At 32.6% G+C, this 20,274-nt stretch overlaps 1 protein-coding gene across 2 annotated transcripts; it reads right to left on the bottom strand.

Moving 5' to 3' along the window:
• Window positions 1–634: 634 nt before the first annotated feature.
• Window positions 635–9,881, bottom strand: LOC130648879 (GTP-binding protein 1-like). Of its 2 annotated transcripts, none has more exons than XM_057454991.1 (11): window positions 9,660–9,881; window positions 5,774–5,928; window positions 5,215–5,323; window positions 4,486–4,666; window positions 4,203–4,411; window positions 3,949–4,125; window positions 3,395–3,596; window positions 2,849–2,993; window positions 2,588–2,770; window positions 2,005–2,140; window positions 635–1,392 (listed from the first exon to the last, which is right to left on the bottom strand). In XM_057454991.1, the coding sequence occupies exons 2-11, from the start codon at window positions 5,873–5,875 to the stop codon at window positions 1,004–1,006; spliced, it is 1,833 nt and encodes a 610-aa protein (XP_057310974.1). In that variant the 5' UTR covers window positions 5,876–5,928; window positions 9,660–9,881; the 3' UTR covers window positions 635–1,003. The 2 variants fall into 2 exon arrangements, with proteins under 2 accessions (XP_057310974.1, XP_057310975.1); XM_057454992.1 differs by having other exon boundaries at window positions 5,774–5,899.
• Between the last annotated feature and the right edge of the window lie 10,393 nt (window positions 9,882–20,274).

Below are 20,274 nucleotides of genomic sequence, written 5' to 3'. Positions count from 1 at the left end.
TTTATTATATACCCAAAGAGGTTTTTGTAAAAAGAATTTTCTCGACAAAAAATTTTCCGCCATTTCACGTGTTTGAAAATCGACCAATCAGAAAACGGACCACTAAGAAACAACCAATCACAGTTAATTACGATAAAAATTAATGAGGCGGAAAGGATAAAATCAAAACATGCGTTTACGAATGTTTTGTCAAAACTATTGTTACGTCACAAGCATTGAATAATACGGGTGGAATACGATTATTTATTCAATGGCTGTTTTTGCTTACGGGTACATAATAATATCATATATATAATATTATGATCATTAATTTTTACAACTAGTCGGTGGCCCGTGAAAAATCCACGGGTTTGCCCGTTTTTTTTAAACCGCATTGCGTGCGTCTCGCTACTTTCGGTACCATTTTGCGTGACAGACGGACGACGTATACGGGTATTATAATATAGATACTTACTTTACCAAACCCAAAACATGAGTTATAAAAATATGAACGGAAACACGAGTAAATTATAAGGTACCTCTCAAAATATTTCAAATCGATGTTGAGACCTCCATTCTCACTCTACCCCACATCACCACAAAAAAAATATTTTAGTAGCTACGGCGTTGTTGCTTTAAAAACAACAAAAACAGGTTTAAATATGAATCCTTTTTTCTATAAAAGACATACAAAGCTATGTAGTTTGTTATCATATGATTTGTCTAATATAATGCGTTGCTTAAAATATTTTTTTTACTGTTACAACACCATAAGTTTGTTTTCACTTTAAAGTTTTCAGTAATACTTCCATCAAAGACACGTGACCATGATACTATTTTCAACTTCGAACGTAGAATAAATATTAGAATTTTTAAAAAAAACACAAGCAAGAAGTTCCACATAAAAAATAAGGAGATGTTATTTAAAAGCTGTTGCATTCTTCCCCAGTGCTATTTACAGAAATAATAAACTTTCTTAAAACACAATCAAAAAGTTCTAAATAAAAAGTGAGGCTAAGTTGTTTTATTTTACAGTCCTTGCATTCTTCGGCGCTATAGACGTATTCTTAAGCGTCGTCGTTGCCGGCAAATCCACCTTCTTTTCTGTTGCAGGTTCGGAAGATGGCTTTGGTCCACGTTTGTTGGCAGCTTGTGCTCTATGATGCATCAAGGCTTTATGCTGCTTGCTTTGACGAGTGTTGTGACTGCTCCTTCCTTCAATTTCTGAATACAAATTTGTTATCGTACCAACAGCCTTAGTGCGACCTTCACGGAAAATCATTTTGGTACCTTCCTGTATGTATTCAGGACTTTTAATAAAACGAAACCGACACGATGCTTTATCACCCGTACGTAGCAGTTCTTTATCCATTTTTATAATTGTTGCCGTTTGACGAAGACTTCCACAATGTACTAAAATTAAATAATACAAAAATTATAACTTAATCTTGATAAGGAACGAGTTACAACTTTTACTTAAAACAAGCTCCCACGTTTAAGATGATGCGGTAAGATCGAAAGACTTGTGTTGGGAGATAATTGCGACTCATCCAATTTTTCTATAGCTGTATGTGTTTTAGTTTCAGGTTACAAGTTTTATTTTGCGATTTCTTACTTATACACGTGGAATTGAAACCAAGACTAATGTGAACACTGAAGTGGCTTCATGTCCACATGCAGGAGTTGGGAAAGGGCGCTGTTAAGTACAACTGTAGTTTCACAACAGTGTTTAAATCACTCCGTGCAAGGAAGCATTTAACAAGAACGTGATTATTGTTATCACTTTCTTAAAAGTTACAATAATTCTTGTCTATTAAAGGGCATACACCACTGATGTTCAACATGGTACCAGAATACCACCAAAAATGGTAGTAGAATACCACCAAACATGGAAACACAATACCACCAAAATTGTAGCAGAATACTACCAATCATTGTAACAGAGTACCACACTACCACAATTGGTAGCAGAGTACCACCAAAACTATGATACTGCTTTTTAAATCAATTAAACGAAAAGTTTACCCATTGCTTGATATCTTTTGCTTATTGTTGTTGGATGATGGAGAACAAGAACGTCAGCGTCGAATTCCCACGTGGCTTTTGGTTCCAACGTCCGTGACACTAATACCATACCTTTACGTATATCTTGGCGTTTAATCTGGCAATGGAAGAAAGGTAGAAAGTGCTTTTCAAAACTACGCCTAAACTTTACTTACTGCAGATTGTCATGTTACTATATTTAACGAAGATGGTAGCATTTCTTGCTTCAAGAGAAATTAAAGAAAAAGTCAAAAACAAACAAATAAGGCTTCAATTGGTAGAGACTTCTCGGTGCTTGCTAAACCAGCTAAAATTCCAGCGAGTTTGCAACGATTAAAATACTTCCTTCTCCATTATAAGAATATGCTTTATAAGAATATCAGGCTGGGATTTCAGGTTAAAAAAATAGGTCCATTGTTTAAACAATAGAGATATAAGAATAATGACGAGCCTGGTTAGAATTCTGTTATTCTTATAAAAAAAAGCGTGTAAAGTGACTTTTGGCACGATGAAATAAAATTATGTAGCCGACTATTTTTGTATAAGATTAATAAATATAAACTACCTTTTTTAGGGAGAAGGAAGCAGTCTGTCCAGCTCGAACTTCTTTAACCGGAAGTCGCTTACGATGTATACTTTTAACTGGTATTGGTTGGAAATTTCCTACGCTGTCTGGTCCAAGTAACAACACGTCATTGACACTCACCACACCTTGCATGGTCACACCAGAGACGACTGTTCCGACGCCCTAACACATAAATAAAGTTGGGTTTTTTATAACAGAAGTGTGAAACAAGATGTGAATATCATGTGCATTATTACTTACAGGTACAGAGTAGGTATCGTCGATTTGAAATATTGGTGGTTTTGCTACTTCGTAATTTCCTCGAATAGATAGTAAGTTGAGAAATGATTTTAGCAGGTCGAGGTTCTCTCCAGTGACATTAGATATTTGAAATATTGGACATATCCTGAAAAAAAAATGTATTGACTCGTTCGAAGCAATTGGTATCTAAAAGATTTAAAATTGACAGTATCTAAGAATCTAATCTTATAGGAAAGAAAAATTTCATACAAAAAGTAAACTTTGTGGATTTATAACATGTATCATGCAAAAATATTTTCTCTCAGAAAATTTCGTTTTATATTGGAGAAATTTATCTAAGAATTTATCTAATTATCTAAACTCCATTTCAAGCCTCTTAGTTGAAAGATTTTTTTTCTCTTTTCCCCTGTAACCAGTTGTGGCGGCAAAATTCGAAATTAGCTGTCCTTGTTTTATTATATTTTGTCCATGATTGTGGTTCATTGTTTACATTTGTTACGAATACATTGCTACAAACAAGCTTTAAACATAATAGTGATCCTATACCTTTCAGATGTGAAATTTGTAGCCGAAACAACAACATCATCATATGAGGATACAAGTAAAGGTATTTTCCGACAGCCAGGAGATTTTAATATTCTCGTTAAGAGCTTCATGGTTTCTTGTAAAATATTTGCAGGACACATGTCAATCTTTGTGACGACGACAAATACAGGAACATTCAATGCCAAAGCCAAACCGAGATGCTCTGAAAGAAATTTAAATAATGCATTTATCAAAACTGTCGATGGACAATCCAATATGGTATTTTTTTGGATAAAACATTGTGTTTTGGGGTGTTTATGCTGGCCAATAGCCATCATCATTTTCCACCTCTTGACACTACTGTGTCAAATCTAAAAGAGATAGTATTTCTAATTTACAACAATAAGATACATGCCTTTTTTATAAGAATATCAAAAATTCTAACAAGACTGGTCATTATTTTTATTTTTCTCTAAACAATAGACCTATTGTTTTTAACCTGAGATCCCAACCCTGATATTCTTATAAAGCGTATTCTTATAAAAAAGCCTATAGAATTATACAAATGGTTATACCTTTTGTCATACCAACGATACCAGCATTTGAGCCAATCATAAGCATGGCAAAGTCTGGCGCATGACCAGTCATTCCAAATACGGTTGTTTTGAGGTACTTCTCATGACCAGCTAAATCAATAAACGTTAGCACTTTTGAAGACTCTCGACAAATTTGCTGCCAATCTAAAGCACCACCTAAAAAATAAAAATATTAGGACTAAGAACCTGATCATTTTTATCAACAGGTTAAGAAGTTAAAGAATTAAACATACTATGTGGGTCTGGTTTGTTTACGATGCCACCTTTGCTGTCAAAACCAAGAATGTCGTTACCAACACTACTGGTTCGTCCTGTCTCAGCCTCATGTTTATGTCGAAATAATTTTAACCGAGCAGTTCCTCTTCCATCATCTAACGAACCATGGGTTAGTACGCCTAGTAAGGTACTTTTTCCTGCATCAACATTACCAACAACTGCCACACTGAAATTAGAAATTATGATATTATACAAGGGTAACCTTAAAAGTAAAAACAAACTCAAAAAATAGAGACTTACCGAACTTCTGAGAAATCTTCTTCGATTGTTTCTGTCCGCAGTAAATATTCTCCAGTTTTTCCATGTTCCATTTCTTTTTCTCGTAATTTACTCAGCTCACAGCCAAGATGTTCAGCAATGCTTTGTAAAGTGGCTACTGAAGCTTCCATGTCCGGTTCATTTAAACCAGCATCACCATCGTCTGAATAACAATAATTGTTGTAGTCAAATTATTAAGTTCAAGCATAATCCAGTTCTTAGGTAGCTTTTACACAAGATTTCATTTTCGTGGGTGAAATGAAAATTTCATTCCTGCCTCAGTCCTTATAACTGTTTATATCAAAACTAATTTCAGTGTCAATTTCATTTTGCCCTCAAAATATACATTATACATAAAAATTTATTCTGTAAAATGTTTTGTATAAGTTCTTTAAATTAAAATTACAAAAATAAATCAGGAAGCAGGATAAAACAAGGAAAACACATTCCTTCTAAAATACTATTTAACGTGGTCACAAATTTTTTTCAAACTTTTTTTTCGTGATTTAGAGATATTTTTTATAGCTATTGAAAACGTGATTTACCCTTAATGCAACCTCTGTGCGTGTGTACAAAGATATATTGTGTGTATATAAATTTTGCATGCACAGTTTGCAGCATCCCAAAAAAACTCCACATAAAACATGACAAAAGTTTATTGTGGTTTAAAATCTTATTTTGTAGTCTTAACAAAATAATCCATGTACAAACCTCCAACACCAATCTCAAAAAGAGTTTCTCCTTGTCCCTCGGAAATCAATTCTCGAATATCGCTTAGTAATGTATCAAATTCTGCAGCTGTAGGGCTCACTAGTGATGACTAAAAAATATAAAAATGGTAAAAAGAACACTCCTAAGTGAAAATGCAGGCATTGACCTGCATTTGAATGGAAGTTAAATATTGATAATATTGATTAATATACAATTTCAGGCAGAAAAAAGCACAGAAAGATGAATTAAAAGAATGTTTGGATTTTAGTTTTATAAATAAATATGCCAATTTTTTTAACAAAATCAAATAAAATCAAGGGATCCTACAATAAAGAATTAACGATAGATAACAAGTTGGGCCTAAATTGTTTATTTTAGTGTGCTGTGTAACTTCTTTTATGTAGTTCTGTTTTGAGACTTTTTTAAGGTCTGACAATGGTAAAAAATATGCTTTTTAGGGACAAAATTTGGACAAATAAAAATGCGATAAAGTCAAAATTCCATAGAATGAGTTAAAAAAAACCTAGAACAAAATAAAACAAACAAAAGAGGGTGATACCTTAAGGTTGACATCAGGTTTTGATTTTTCTTCACAAAATTCATCTTCCTCATCTCCATCAGGTGCAAATAAGTTGCATTCAGCTTCACCATTTGATGTCATTTTGACAAATATTTATTCAGTATACTACAATGTTAATTTTACTATGTTTATACCTACAAAATTTAGTATCAGTTGTTTCAAATAATGTACATCTTTCAAGAATACCTCAAAAAAATAATTATAAATTATTATAAAATAACTTTTTAACACAAAATTCATGAGATTCTTTACAATTTAATTTGTATTGAAATGCACCAATTCTTTCTAATTTGTTCAAGGTCAAAAGGTTAAAATGTCTAAGGTCAAGAGGAAAACAAATACATAAGAAAGGTCAAAATGGAAGAAAATTTCATCAAAAACATTAAACTGTCCTTCTGAACTTAAATGTTGAATAAAAATTATGAGGAAACAAGGAAATAGGATCAGCTAGCTACGAAAACCAGGAAATTTTGATTTGCCTGGGAGTAGCATTGTTATTTCGCAAACTGTGAACAAACAATTGTCACCAGAATGAGAATTAAATAAAAATACATCAAAATACATCAATGCATTCAAAAGATGTAGGCAAATTCAACAACAACAGCCAAGTTGAAAACCTTGTAACTTTCGTTATAATTGACTAAATGACCTGACTTTTTTTAAATGGATTTTCTGAATAGAGTACTAAGAAAAAAACAATTATAACAATCAATGCAGTGATTTTTCAACAGGTTTATTATCAGGACCGATTAGCTGTTGATTTGACTTAATATTATATTTTGATCTTCTTGAAACTAATAGGGGACCCCATGTACAGATGTATAATTGACAAAAGTTGCAATATATTCAAAAAGCTCAAATTTGATCAAAGGCGCATAAAAATTCCATTTTTTTCTTGCAAAAAATACATTTTTGGCACTTTTAGGCCAATAAGGCCAGAATATGGCACATAGAATTTTTTATTTCATATTTCCAATATTACCCATGGAGATGTTTGGTACTGATAATTTTGAGGATCTTAATGCAATTTGCTTAACAGTTACAGGTGTTTAAGTTGGCTGAAAAAATAGTTCTGCAGAGTTGCGATTGAGAAAGTGTATTATCAAAACTATCAAAATAAATTCAGTAAGAAATTGGTAAGTCAACATAAAGAAATCTACGAACAGAAACCACTACAAATTGCAATGTTTGCTAGTCAGACTAGTTAAATTAAATTATTTTCTGGCAGAGGAAATGCAGCAAAAAATGTTTACAACAACTATTTATGTCTTGATCCTTTCAAAGTTATTATAAAAAAGAGAAATAAAATATTTAAACTATTTAATGTCTTTTTACTATTCTTATTATTACTTATGGCATTCAACAAACTTTGACAGGTTTAGTTTGCAGTTGTTTTTATCAGGTCATTGTAAATATATAAAAAAGTCCAAGTATTTATCTGATACTTTATAATCGAAATTCTGTTTAAATCATTGAAGACGTTGCATTGCGCTTTTTATGTTATAAGATCATGTTTTATATATAAAACATGATTTTATGTCATAAAAAGCAAATATCTCAGCTCTTATATATAAGAATATTGAGCTGAGATTTCAGGTTAAAGATAAGAGGTCTATTGTTTAGTATAAAATAGAGAAATAAGATTTTAATAAAGTTATAATTTTGATATTATAAAAAAGTGTTCCATTAGCAACATATAAAAACATATTTCAGAAAAATTTAAAAAATTAAGTAAGAAAAAAGATTCACTATATATATATTTAAAACAAAATAAAAACAAATCAGGCTGAAAATACATTTAAAAAAATAATATCATTTATTATAAAAAATGGGGAGTTGCTGCCTATAATCAACCTTAATCCCAGGACTTGTAGGATGAAACGTGCAAAGTTTATGTGAACCCATATAAAAAAACGCTACAAGTCCTGAGATCGACGTTGGTTTATATAGAACATCACAGCAATCCTATATTTGGTATAGTTTGGCAGTTTGTTTCTTGATATCAGGGTCATACCCTCTGACATGGCTTTGCCTTGCCTCGTTTCTTTTTCAATTGCTTTGCCATTTTCATGTGATTTCCCTGCCCCTACCCAGGTCTACCGATAAAAGAAAAGCAGCCATGCGCCCAAACCTTCAATATTTTTGTTTGCCTGAGCAATACCAAAATATAAAAATTTGCAAAAAAAGTCAAAAATGCGAAGCTTGATGCTTCACATTTTTGACTTTTTTTGCCCCTTTATGCTACACTGCACAGGGATTGCTGTTTTAATGTTGGAAACAATCATAGTACAATACTGTGAAAAGGTTTGTTAACATTGTGTTCATGTAACGAGCGTGGTGCACATGAACCACGATATGTGTTCTTTATGTATAACAAACATTCAAACATTCTATGTGGCCGCCACGCCAATATTATTATCTCCATGAAGGATTGTGTTACAGCCAGCGGCGATATAAATGCTTTTTTAGATTGCATTGTAAAAGTTTATAAACGAAAAGCAGCGATAGAAATGTTTTTTTAAGATCATATTTTAAAAGTTTATAAACGAAAAGCAGCAATAGAAATGTTTTTTTACATCGCATTTTGATTCATGAACGATTAAAATCTATTATATAGCTAGCTTTATGACAAAGAATTAAAACAACAAGTGTTAATTTATTTTTTTGCCGTCGGTTTTTGATTTAATTGATAAACTAAGTGTAATGTTTAATTTTTGTTTGTGTAGTCTACGAAACATGATCATGAGGTCTACAAAACATGATCGTGAGGTCATCATCATCATCATTCTCGGCTTAACGTCCGTCCACAATTGTTAAAAAATACGCATTGTGGGCTATCATGGTTAGTGCGTAACATGAAATAAACACGAACCACGATGTTAACAAACCTTTTCACAGTACTGTATACTCAAGTTACGGCAATTTTAGGGCCAGGAATTTTAACCCACATATCAGAAAGTTTTAATTCACTTAACTTACAACTTTCTGATACTTTGATACTACTTGTGGAATAAAAAATATTTATATAACTAATTGTGCAACAAACAATTTTGTATAATAATGTATTGAAGCCATTTTAATCATAAAATAGACTTTAGAAACAATTTCAGCGGATCTGACATCAGAAAACACACATCATGGAATTAAGACTTAAACCACAAAAATAAAGGATGTTTTAGGCGGACATCACAAATATTTGGTGTTGGAGTCACCCGACCGACCCTAATTTTTGATCGAAACTTTTGATATACTGAGTCGGAAAAATTAAAATGACAAAAAAACATTATATGCATGTTATCTCCCCCCAGCCATTACCCACCAGAATTGTTGTGCTTCCCTTTAAAATGCGAAAAGAGTTCTGAGAACTAGTTGAAAACGGCGCACAGCAATTCTATTTAAACGAGGTGCCAAAGTTCTCATTAAATATCAGCGATTTAAAAGTGCGCGTTAATGGCTAGATGGTTGGATATAATTTTTTGAATTTTTGAGTTATCATTCGCTGACCGACTAACTCTAGTTTTGGTGCTCAAATGACTCAACACCAGATATTTGTGACGTCCGCCTTAGTCAGTTTGTTTTTCGTCCGACCCTGCACAAACGCACCCGTTGTTCACCGCCATTTATGCAAAGTTGTTTCTAGGGAAGGCTATAGTTAAAGCCATAAAGTTATGTGGCGAGCAAGGTTGCAAGATGACTGTTCGCAAGCTGTTTGTTAGATAATATCGTAATTTAGAGGCTGATGGTATTAGCAGCTAGGTATATATTATAATCTCTGGAAAAAAAGAATATTACCAAGGAAATCCAAAAAATATATCAGTTAAGGAGCTAGACTGCTAGCTACCTAGCTATTACCAAAATAATTTACCTGTTTGTTTTCAGTCTTCTTTTCTGGCTTCCAGACACCCCAGGGCCTAGATAGCTAGCTAAGCTAAATCCCCCTCTCACACTTCCTTTCTGTATCCAGTATTGAAATGTTGCTTGGTCTAAACATCGCTAGCCTGTTATATTCACATTGAAAACGAAAGTATTTGTAGTGATGGTGCAATAAAAATTGTTTATAAGCCTTTAAATGAAAATTTCATCATCAACATTTTCTGGCATTAGGAGATCAGAGAGACGTTTACGTTTTCTCGCTTTTTCAAACACGGAATAAAACAATTTTTACGGACTGGTTCATAGTAAGCAAGAACGCTCCAATCTAGCAAAGTGGATTTACCTGCATTGCCATTGGGTGCATTATTTTATCCTGAAACTAAATTTTATACTTTTATTTTTATTGGATTATTATAGTAAATTAATCTTTATGTAAAATTAGAATTGTTATAAAATGCGAATAAAATTAATTAAGTAGTTGCACCGCCACGTCAATTTTGTTAAACTTTCTAGATTCCGATTGTACTAACCGATTTTATTGAGTTTAAAAACGGATAGTCCACGGGGAACTCCCCTAAGAAAAAGATGAACGAGATACGGAGTGTCATGTGTGAACCCGTGAACCCTACCCCTTTTCTTTTGTCTTTTATCTATTATCCTGTGGGACATGAAAATGAAATGAAAAAGCTTTTTTGACTCGAATTTATTAATATTTTCTAATTTGCGTTTTTTTCAATGTTTTCCAGTTCTATTTTTATTTTGTGTGGCGCCGTAGATTAGTGGTTATAGCTCTCGTGTACTCTGTGCGGGAGACCGGGGTTCGATGGCAACGACTTCATTTAGCACCGGGCTAAGTGGTCCCGACACACGACGTACAACATAACTAACAACCTTCATACTTTATCGACATAAAAAGCCGACAGACGTTCAGTCATACTTCTCCAACCAAATGGACCCGACAAATGAAACCGCATTATCCGACATCCTCTCTATATAACAAATACATATTTTTTCTGGTCGATGGTCATACCAACGTAATATCGCATAATACTGCATAATACCTTCATAATACTCTCTGTCGCTACATAAAAAATACATATTTTTTCTGTCAATAATCCATAACCAACGTAATATCGCATAATACTGCATAATACTGCATAATACCTTTATAATTCAAAAGAAGTACATAAATTTTCTGTCGATGGCCATACCAACGTAATATCGCATAATACTGCATAATGCCTTCATAATACTCTCTGTCGCTACATAACAAATACATATTTTTTCTGTTAATAATCCATAACCAACGTAATATCGCATAATACTGCATAATACTGCATAATACCTTTATAATTCAAAAAAAGTACATAAATTTTCTGTCGATGGCCATAACAACGTAATATCGCATAATACTGCATAATACCTTCATAATTCATAAAAAACACATAAATTTTCTGTCGATGGCCATACCAACGTAATATCGCATAATACTGCATAATACTGCATAATACCTTCATAATTCATAAAAAATACATAAATTTTCTGTCGATGGCCATACCAACGTAATATTGCATAATACTGCATAATACCTTCATAATTCATAAAAAACACATAAATTTTCTGTCGATGGCCATACCAACGTAATATCGCATAATACTGCATAATACCTTCATAATACTCTCTGTCGTTACATAAAAAATACAAAAATTTTCTGTCGATGGCCATACCAACGTAATATCGCATAATACTGCATAATGCCTTCATAATACTCTCTATCGTTCCAAAAAAAATACATATTTTTTCTGTCAATAATCCATAACCAACGTAATATCGCATAATACTGCATAATACTGCATAATACCTTTATAATTCAAAAAAAGTACATAAATTTTTTGTCGATGGCCATAACAACGTAATATCGCATAATACTGCATAATACCTTCATAATTCATAAAAAACACATAAATTTTCTGTCGATGGCCATACCAACGTAATATCGCATAATACTGCATAATACTGCATAATACCTTCATAATTCATAAAAAATACATAAATTTTCTGTCGATGGCCATACCAACGTAATATTGCATAATACTGCATAATACCTTCATAATTCATAAAAAACACATAAATTTTCTGTCGATGGCCATACCAACGTAATATCGCATAATACTGCATAATACCTTCATAATACTCTCTGTCGTTACATAAAAAATACAAAAATTTTCTGTCGATGGCCATACCAACGTAATATCGCATAATACTGCATAATGCCTTCATAATACTCTCTATCGTTCCAAAAAAAATACATATTTTTTCTGTCAATAATCCATAACCAACGTAATATCGCATAATACTGCATAATACTGCATAATACCTTTATAATTCAAAAAAAGTACATAAATTTTCTGTCGATGGCCATAACAACGTAATATCGCATAATACTGCATAATACCTTCATAATTCATAAAAAACACATAAATTTTCTGTCGATGGCCATACCAACGTAATATTGCATAATACTGCATAATGCTGCATAATACCTTCATAATTCATAAAAAATACATAAATTTTCTGTCGATGGCCATACCAACGTAATATCGCATAATACTGCATAATACTGCATAATACCTTCATAATTCATAAAAAATACATTAATTTTCTGTCGATGGCCATACCAACGTAATATCGCATAATACTGCATAATACTGCATAATACCTTCATAATTCATAAAAAATACATAAATTTTCTGTCGATGGCCATACCAACGTAATATCGCATAATACTGCATAATACTGCATAATACCTTCATAATTCATAAAAAACACATAAATTTTCTGTCGATGGCCATACCAACGTAATATCGCATAATACTGCATAATACTGCATAATACCTTCATAATTCAAAAAAAGTACATAAATTTTCTGTCGATGGCCATACCAACGTAATATCGCATAATACTGCATAATGCCTTCATAATACTCTCTATCGTTCCATAAAAAATACATATTTTTTCTGTCGATGGCCATACCAACGTAATATCGCATAATACTGCATAATACTGCATAATACCTTCATAATTCATAAAAAACACATAAATTTTCTGTCGATGGCCATACCAACGTAATATCGCATAATACTGCATAATACTGCATAATACCTTCATAATTCATAAAAAATACATAAATTTTCTGTCGATGGCCATACCAACGTAATATCGCATAATACTGCATAATACCTTCATAATTCATAAAAAATACATAAATTTTCTGTCGATGGCCATACCAACGTAATATCGCATAATACTGCATAATACTGCATAATACCTTCATAATTCATAAAAAACACATAAATTTTCTGTCGATGGCCATACCAACGTAATATCGCATAATACTGCATAATACCTTCATAATACTCTCTGTCGTTACATAAAAAATACAAAAATTTTCTGTCGATGGCCATACCAACGTAATATCGCATAATACTGCATAATGCCTTCATAATACTCTCTATCGTTCCAAAAAAAATACATATTTTTTCTGTCAATAATCCATAACCAACGTAATATCGCATAATACTGCATAATACTGCATAATACCTTTATAATTCAAAAAAAGTACATAAATTTTCTGTCGATGGCCATAACAACGTAATATCGCATAATACTGCATAATACCTTCATAATTCATAAAAAACACATAAATTTTCTGTCGATGGCCATACCAACGTAATATTGCATAATACTGCATAATACTGCATAATACCTTCATAATTCATAAAAAATACATAAATTTTCTGTCGATGGCCATACCAACGTAATATCGCATAATACTGCATAGCTAATACCTTCATAATTCATAAAAAATACATAAATTTTCTGTCGATGGCCATACCAACGTAATATCGCATAATACTGCATAATACTGCATAATACCTTCATAATTCATAAAAAACACATAAATTTTCTGTCGATGGCCATACCAACGTAATATCGCATAATACTGCATAGTACTGCATAATACCTTCATAATTCAAAAAAAGTACATAAATTTTCTGTCGATGGCCATACCAACGTAATATCGCATAATACTGCATAATACTGCATAATACCTTCATAATTCATAAAAAATACATAAATTTTCTGTCGATGGCCATACCAACGTAATATCGCATAATACTGCATAATACTGCATAATACCTTCATAATTCATAAAAAACACATAAATTTTCTGTCGATGGCCATACCAACGTAATATCGCATAATACTGCATAATACTGCATAATACCTTCATAATTCATAAAAAATACATAAATTTTCTGTCGATGGCCATACCAACGTAATATCGCATAATACTGCATAATACTGCATAATACCTTCATAATTCATAAAAAACACATAAATTTTCTGTCGATGGCCATACCAACGTAATATCGCATAATACTGCATAATACTGCATAATACCTTCATAATTCAAAAAAAGTACATAAATTTTCTGTCGATGGCCATACCAACGTAATATCGCATAATACTGCATAATGCCTTCATAATACTCTCTATCGTTCCATAAAAAATACATATTTTTTCTGTCGATGGCCATACCAACGTAATATCGCATAATACTGCATAATACTGCATAATACCTTCATAATTCATAAAAAATACATAAATTTTCTGTCGATGGCCATACCAACGTAATATCGCATAATACTGCATAATACTGCATAATACCTTCATAATTCATAAAAAATACATAAATTTTCTGTCGATGGCCATACCAACGTAATATCGCATAATACTGCATAATACTGCATAATACCTTCATAATTCATAAAAAACACATAAATTTTCTGTCGATGGCCATACCAACGTAATATCGCATAATACTGCATAATACCTTCATAATAATGTCTGTCGCTTCATAAAAACTACATATTTTTTCTGTCGATGGCCATAATTAACGTAATATTCCAGAATATTTCGCATAACTGCCATTTACGGAAAGCTGTTTTTATAAAGTAGACAAAGTTTGAGGTTGGATACACATCCATACACAAACAGAAACGATATTTCGTTCAAATATCCTTTTGCAACAAGACATAATAACGGCCCTATTGCAGGCTAAACAAAGAGGCGTTTTTGTACAATATATTGAACAGGCGGTGGTGTTCTATGCCCACCGATAGCCAATAGAAAAGATATTTTGGACTAATACCCCCGCGAAATTACATATCACAAGTCCTAAAAAATGCCAATCTGAGGCAAGGCATTATACTATAAATTTACCGGGCTTTACTGTTATGTACTTATCCGTGCAGCAGTAGAAACAAGTGTCCTTCCTGAAAACGACGCATCAAAAGCGCTAAAGCAGGCCAATCAATCCAAAGACATTACGTGTGTTTTTTATTTCAGACCATGCAAAAGTGTAAATTCTATGTCTTTTTTTCGGGGCAGTATTTCAATAGTATAGCTTGATTAGTTCTTAAACCAAATAAATTCTTAGATGCATAAAAATTTAAATGTTCCAATGATTTTTGTCCGACTGAAGAAGCTGCTGCCGTAGAGAAGCTATATCACATTAAAGTTTAGAGCCGTTTACGATGAAATTATTCCATTGTTTGTAGTTAAAATTTGACAGGTCATAACTTTTTATCGGCAAAGGCTCTTAGGCTGAAATTCTGTAGAAGGCATGTCAGTAATATAACGTATCATTAGGAAAAAGAAAAAATACTTTTTTAACAGATATGAAAGAATTCCAAATTAAAAGTCAAAACTTCTATTTACATGGAACAAAGATGTTCCAAAAAGGCATAAGTATAAAATTTATCTCATTTAAAGAGTCTCCGTAGATTTGATATTCCATTGAAGTTAGGATCAGAGTACAAAAGCTGAAAATAGTTCTAAATAATGTAAGTATTATTGGCTATTGTTAAAAAATCATATGATGAGTTAACAAGATCAACTATATGATATCGTTAGTCTTTTTAATAATAGCGGCATTTTTCCTGTTTGTCCGCGAAAAGCGCGTCCTGTTAATTAATCACGAAATTCTTTTATCTGCACAAAATACCAAATGCGATATATATTTACCGACTTTGTTTTATTCTCCCGCGTGTAGCATTCAATTGCAACGCCTGATTTTTTTGAAAAACCAATCCGAGATTTGGCAGCCACGACAAAGGGATGTGTAAAGCAGAGAGCAGTGTTATTACGGCCATTTTGAAAGTTGCGTAACGTTGACGTTGATAAGTCTGTCCTTGTTTTTTTATATATTTTTACATGTTAAGTTAAATATGCTGTTGGTATTATTGATCCTCTAAAATTTGCGCTGTTTATGAAATAGGTTGGGAGTTTACAGAGGCCGTGAATAACGAAAAAATTACTTTCAGGGGTGTTATAAAAATAATGGAAGCTCGATATTGTCGCCGTGTTCTAAAAAAAAAATTCATGTCAGTTCCATTATTCATAGCATAGTAGTTGGGTTGAGCGTCTCACATGGATATTGATTTCCGGAAAACATGCGTAGAATGTGATGGGAAACCTAACGTGCTTTCATGTGACGGTAGGAAGAATGGAATGGGGTTCAAGAATGCATTTGTAGAACCAATAGAAATCCTGCAAGCAGACGAAGTTATTTCTTCTCGTTTTAGAAGGCTTGGCAGTTGCTTTATAACATCAAAAAGTGACAATAATAGGGAATTATATCGTCCTAATCGTAGCTTATTGTGCGTACGAAAAAAAGGTTTTGGGGAGATCTCAGAAAAGAATCGAATAGGTGACGATGCATTATGTTTCCATTAGGAGCAATTACGCACACATTTGCCATCGATGTCCGTCGGTCTTTACTGCCGCTTGATATCTGATAATACCAACATAAATGAAAAAAAAGCAATAGCGTCTGTTTTTAAACAGTTGTCCAACGATTCTTGTGTTGATACTCTTATACCATTCCGTGCAGTAAACATTATTATAGATTTGAGATTTGCATGTCAAGTAGGTAGGGGGACTCGCTCGTCTGTACTGGAATTTTGTTACCAGCAACAATTCTATCAAAAGATTGCAGATGTAATTATTAAGTCTTCAGAACACTCTTTCAATTGTCTTCCACGCAACGATGTGATTAATTTACCTTTGAACCCTGCATATTTTGTGAAAACAATTTATTCCTTTAAAATACAACAAGAGCAGTTATTTGAAGGTTCTTACAATCCAGCTGAGTTTGGCCTTTGTTTTTTATTCTTCAAATTATGGCAAACAAATTCGGCAAGTTAGGATATTTTCTGCCGACTCCAGCAACTCAAGCAAATACGACGACGTCCCTATTGAAGTTTGTCAAAAGTCATTTCTACAAGTGAGCAAGCAAGACATGAAGTTTGTGTTCTTTTGGTTCTACCCAATACATGGCCACTGCTGTGGATTTCACGTCATACTTCATATTGAAGGCCGAAAAGATGCACCTGCTTCTTTTTATATACATCTAGAAGAGGCCCCATTAGATATGTTCTATGATCATGCGTGCATTTTAGGCGAATACGTCAAGAACAGAAAATCAAGATTCTTTTTCAAAAATCGAATTTACTAAAACAACTGAATTTTATATGTATGGATTGCTTTATCTCCGTAAATGTTTTTTCTAAAGACCGAATTTACTAAAAGAACTGAATATCATGGATTGCTTGTATGGATTGCTTCTTAATGCGGGTAAATTATCTCCCCAAACGTGTTTTTTTCAAAGACCGAAACAATGAAACAATGTGTATGGATTGATTTTAAATACGGGAAATTCATCCCTAAGCTTTTTTTGTGGTTAATCAAAACAAGCTGAACTACGGATTTGTTCCCTTTTGGCAGCTTTTCCCAATATGCAAAAAAATATTACAAACGTTTTACACTGCGACACAAAATGAAAAATATTCAAAAGGAAATCGAACGGAAAAATATTTTTTAGGCCCTAATTTTTACTTGTCTATTGGACTTTAACTTTAAGATTGCAAAAGCTAAGGCCTGGTTGACAAATTGTCAATCTATCAATAATTTCATATTTTAAACTTAACTGAACCACCATGAATTCGTCATGCTTGCTGTGAATCTAGGTTATCGCGACTTTGAGTTTCTTCACTAAAGATAAGATAAATAAAAATGGAACAAATCTTATTCGTTAATACGAAAGGGTTTCTTGAGATTGATAACAACGAACATTCGAGCATTTCTCTAACATGAAAACAGTTAATATGTTCGGACTAACCTTCACTTGTTGTAAGGATTCTTTGTTCTCTAATGCTTTCACCATCGTTTCTGTCGGCAATATCTTTTGTCTGTTCTCTATAAACCATAAAAAAAGCACAACATAGCAATTAAATTGTTATATCCAATTAATTATTTTCTGTCACGTTGATTTTTGGACTTTTTAACTGAAAGTAATAGTACGTGCAACCCACTACACAACATTACTTTCATATTTTTTTTCAAATCAAACCTCAAATCAAATTTCAAATCTCAAATAAAATTCAATAAAAACTTACCATTGGCTGCCTAACCCAGTATTTTCCTTTTGGCATTACAGCATTTATCTAAACAAAATTACTTAAATAGTTATGTGAATGTTTTACAAAGATTTTCCTAAAAAAAATAAGTTTCCTCAAATAATTATTTTTTAACATAAAAAATAAATGATAAACATTTATCTTATATACATTATATATATATATATCTGCAACCGTTTGTCAAAAGTCCATGTTCCTATACATTTTCTTGATCTGCATTTCAAGATCTATACGATGAATGCAACGGGTGTACGAATTTGTGAAGAAATTTTTTTGGGACTTTTGGTAGGGACTTTGCTGACGTCAGAAAAATTTTTAAGCCCTTATATCTCCCTAAGCGTTTGTCAAAAACATACGATACCATACATTATTTTGGTCAACGTTTCAACCTCCACACCTTACAGACAACGAATGACTAACTTTAACCAATTTTATTTTTGTATATGCACTGCTGATGTCAGCAAAAAATCTAAAGCAACCTATTTTTCCATTGTTCTTCTGCCTTAGTGGATTTTCCCATGGGCTTTATCGACTAGTCTTGTATAAGTAATCAGCTAAATTTACACTGAAAACACGATTCTTATACAAACTGGCACTTTTTTCTTCATACAACCCATCACTGCACCTAAATGAACAGGGTCACTTTAGAGAAGGATCATGCAATCATTACATGCAGTCTTTTATGAAGTTTTGTTCCAACAATTTTTTTACTTCTTTATCCACAGAGACCGTAAATACATTCTCAAACACACATAACATACCCGTAACACACATTATATTGCCATTACAATCTATGGAAATCTATGTATAGTTAGTTAAAAAGCCTCAATGACACTGATTTCTCTTGTGTATTTAGTGTTAGTTTATTTCTTTTAATGGTTATCACTTCTGTTGTCCATCTTCTCTTTAATAATAGCCGTATTCTGTATATTCAAAATGGTTGTGCGCGGCTTTTATCAGAAAATTTTGGGAAGACCCCGCAGAACCTGATTTTTACCAATGAAGGAAAGATAAAGCAATCTGAGCTACGGCCATTTTAGAAGCTGTGGCATTGACGGTTATTCTGTTTTTGTCTTCAAAAAGGTTTTCATTTTTGTTTTTTTACATATTTTTACATGTTAAGATAAATATATTCTTACGTTTTGTAGCTAGTACAAATCTCAAACCCAAAAATTTCTTGATTTGAAGGAATGCTTCTGTTGTCCTTCTTCTCTTTAATAATAGCCGTCGTCTGTCTGTCTGCCATTAAAGACGCTTCCTGTTACGAAAACATGAAATGCGATATATAAAGGACAGGCGACCCCATGGATTCTTCCACGGGTTAACGACTAGTTTGTAATAATTGCTGAGTTGTTTGGTTTTAAAAGGAATCGTAGAATCGTCCTTTGTCACTGGTGCATGACCGCTCTCCACCACGAGCGTATATCCCACTGACTCAGCCCCTGGCAAACTGTATGGTACTGCCAAAGTACACAAGCGTAAAACAGACGACGTTGCCGATTTACCTTTCAGACCAATCATCTCAAAGGTTGGAACAGCATCATACGAATCATCATTATTATAAAAATCGCTGAATGTTTTAAGGGGGCTGGCAGCACATTTTAAAAAGTCCAAATATGATGGAAATCTTTTAAAAAGTGCCAGCACCCCTAAAATTCTTAGTGTTTTTATCATATTTTGTAAAAAGAAAACGGAACTGAGTTATCCCTATTGTAAGAACCAAACTTAACTTTGGAATAATAATGGTTTGAACTAATGTTTAAAATATGTAAACACTATAAAAAATATTTCAAAAGAAATAATATATGTTTTCCTTGTTTTAATTTCTTTCGTGTTAATTTCGTAGTCGTTAATTTTGTTCCTTTGGTAATTTCTCTGATAAGGTATGTCATTCCTGATTTTAATTCGGAACGTACCGACTTCTAAATTTAATGAATAGAAAAAGTTTTGAACGATCGTAACTTAACGGATAAACATCGTTTGCTGAGTTATTATTTTAAACAACCCCAAACCACCCTGTCTGCCTGCGTTAAATTTAAAGGTAATATTAAAACAAAACAAACC

The sequence above is a fragment of the Hydractinia symbiolongicarpus genome, chromosome 7 (genome assembly GCF_029227915.1).
Source record: "Hydractinia symbiolongicarpus strain clone_291-10 chromosome 7, HSymV2.1, whole genome shotgun sequence".
Taxonomy (NCBI): Eukaryota; Metazoa; Cnidaria; class Hydrozoa; order Anthoathecata; family Hydractiniidae; genus Hydractinia; species Hydractinia symbiolongicarpus.
This window is presented reverse-complemented; position numbering and strand designations above follow the sequence as displayed.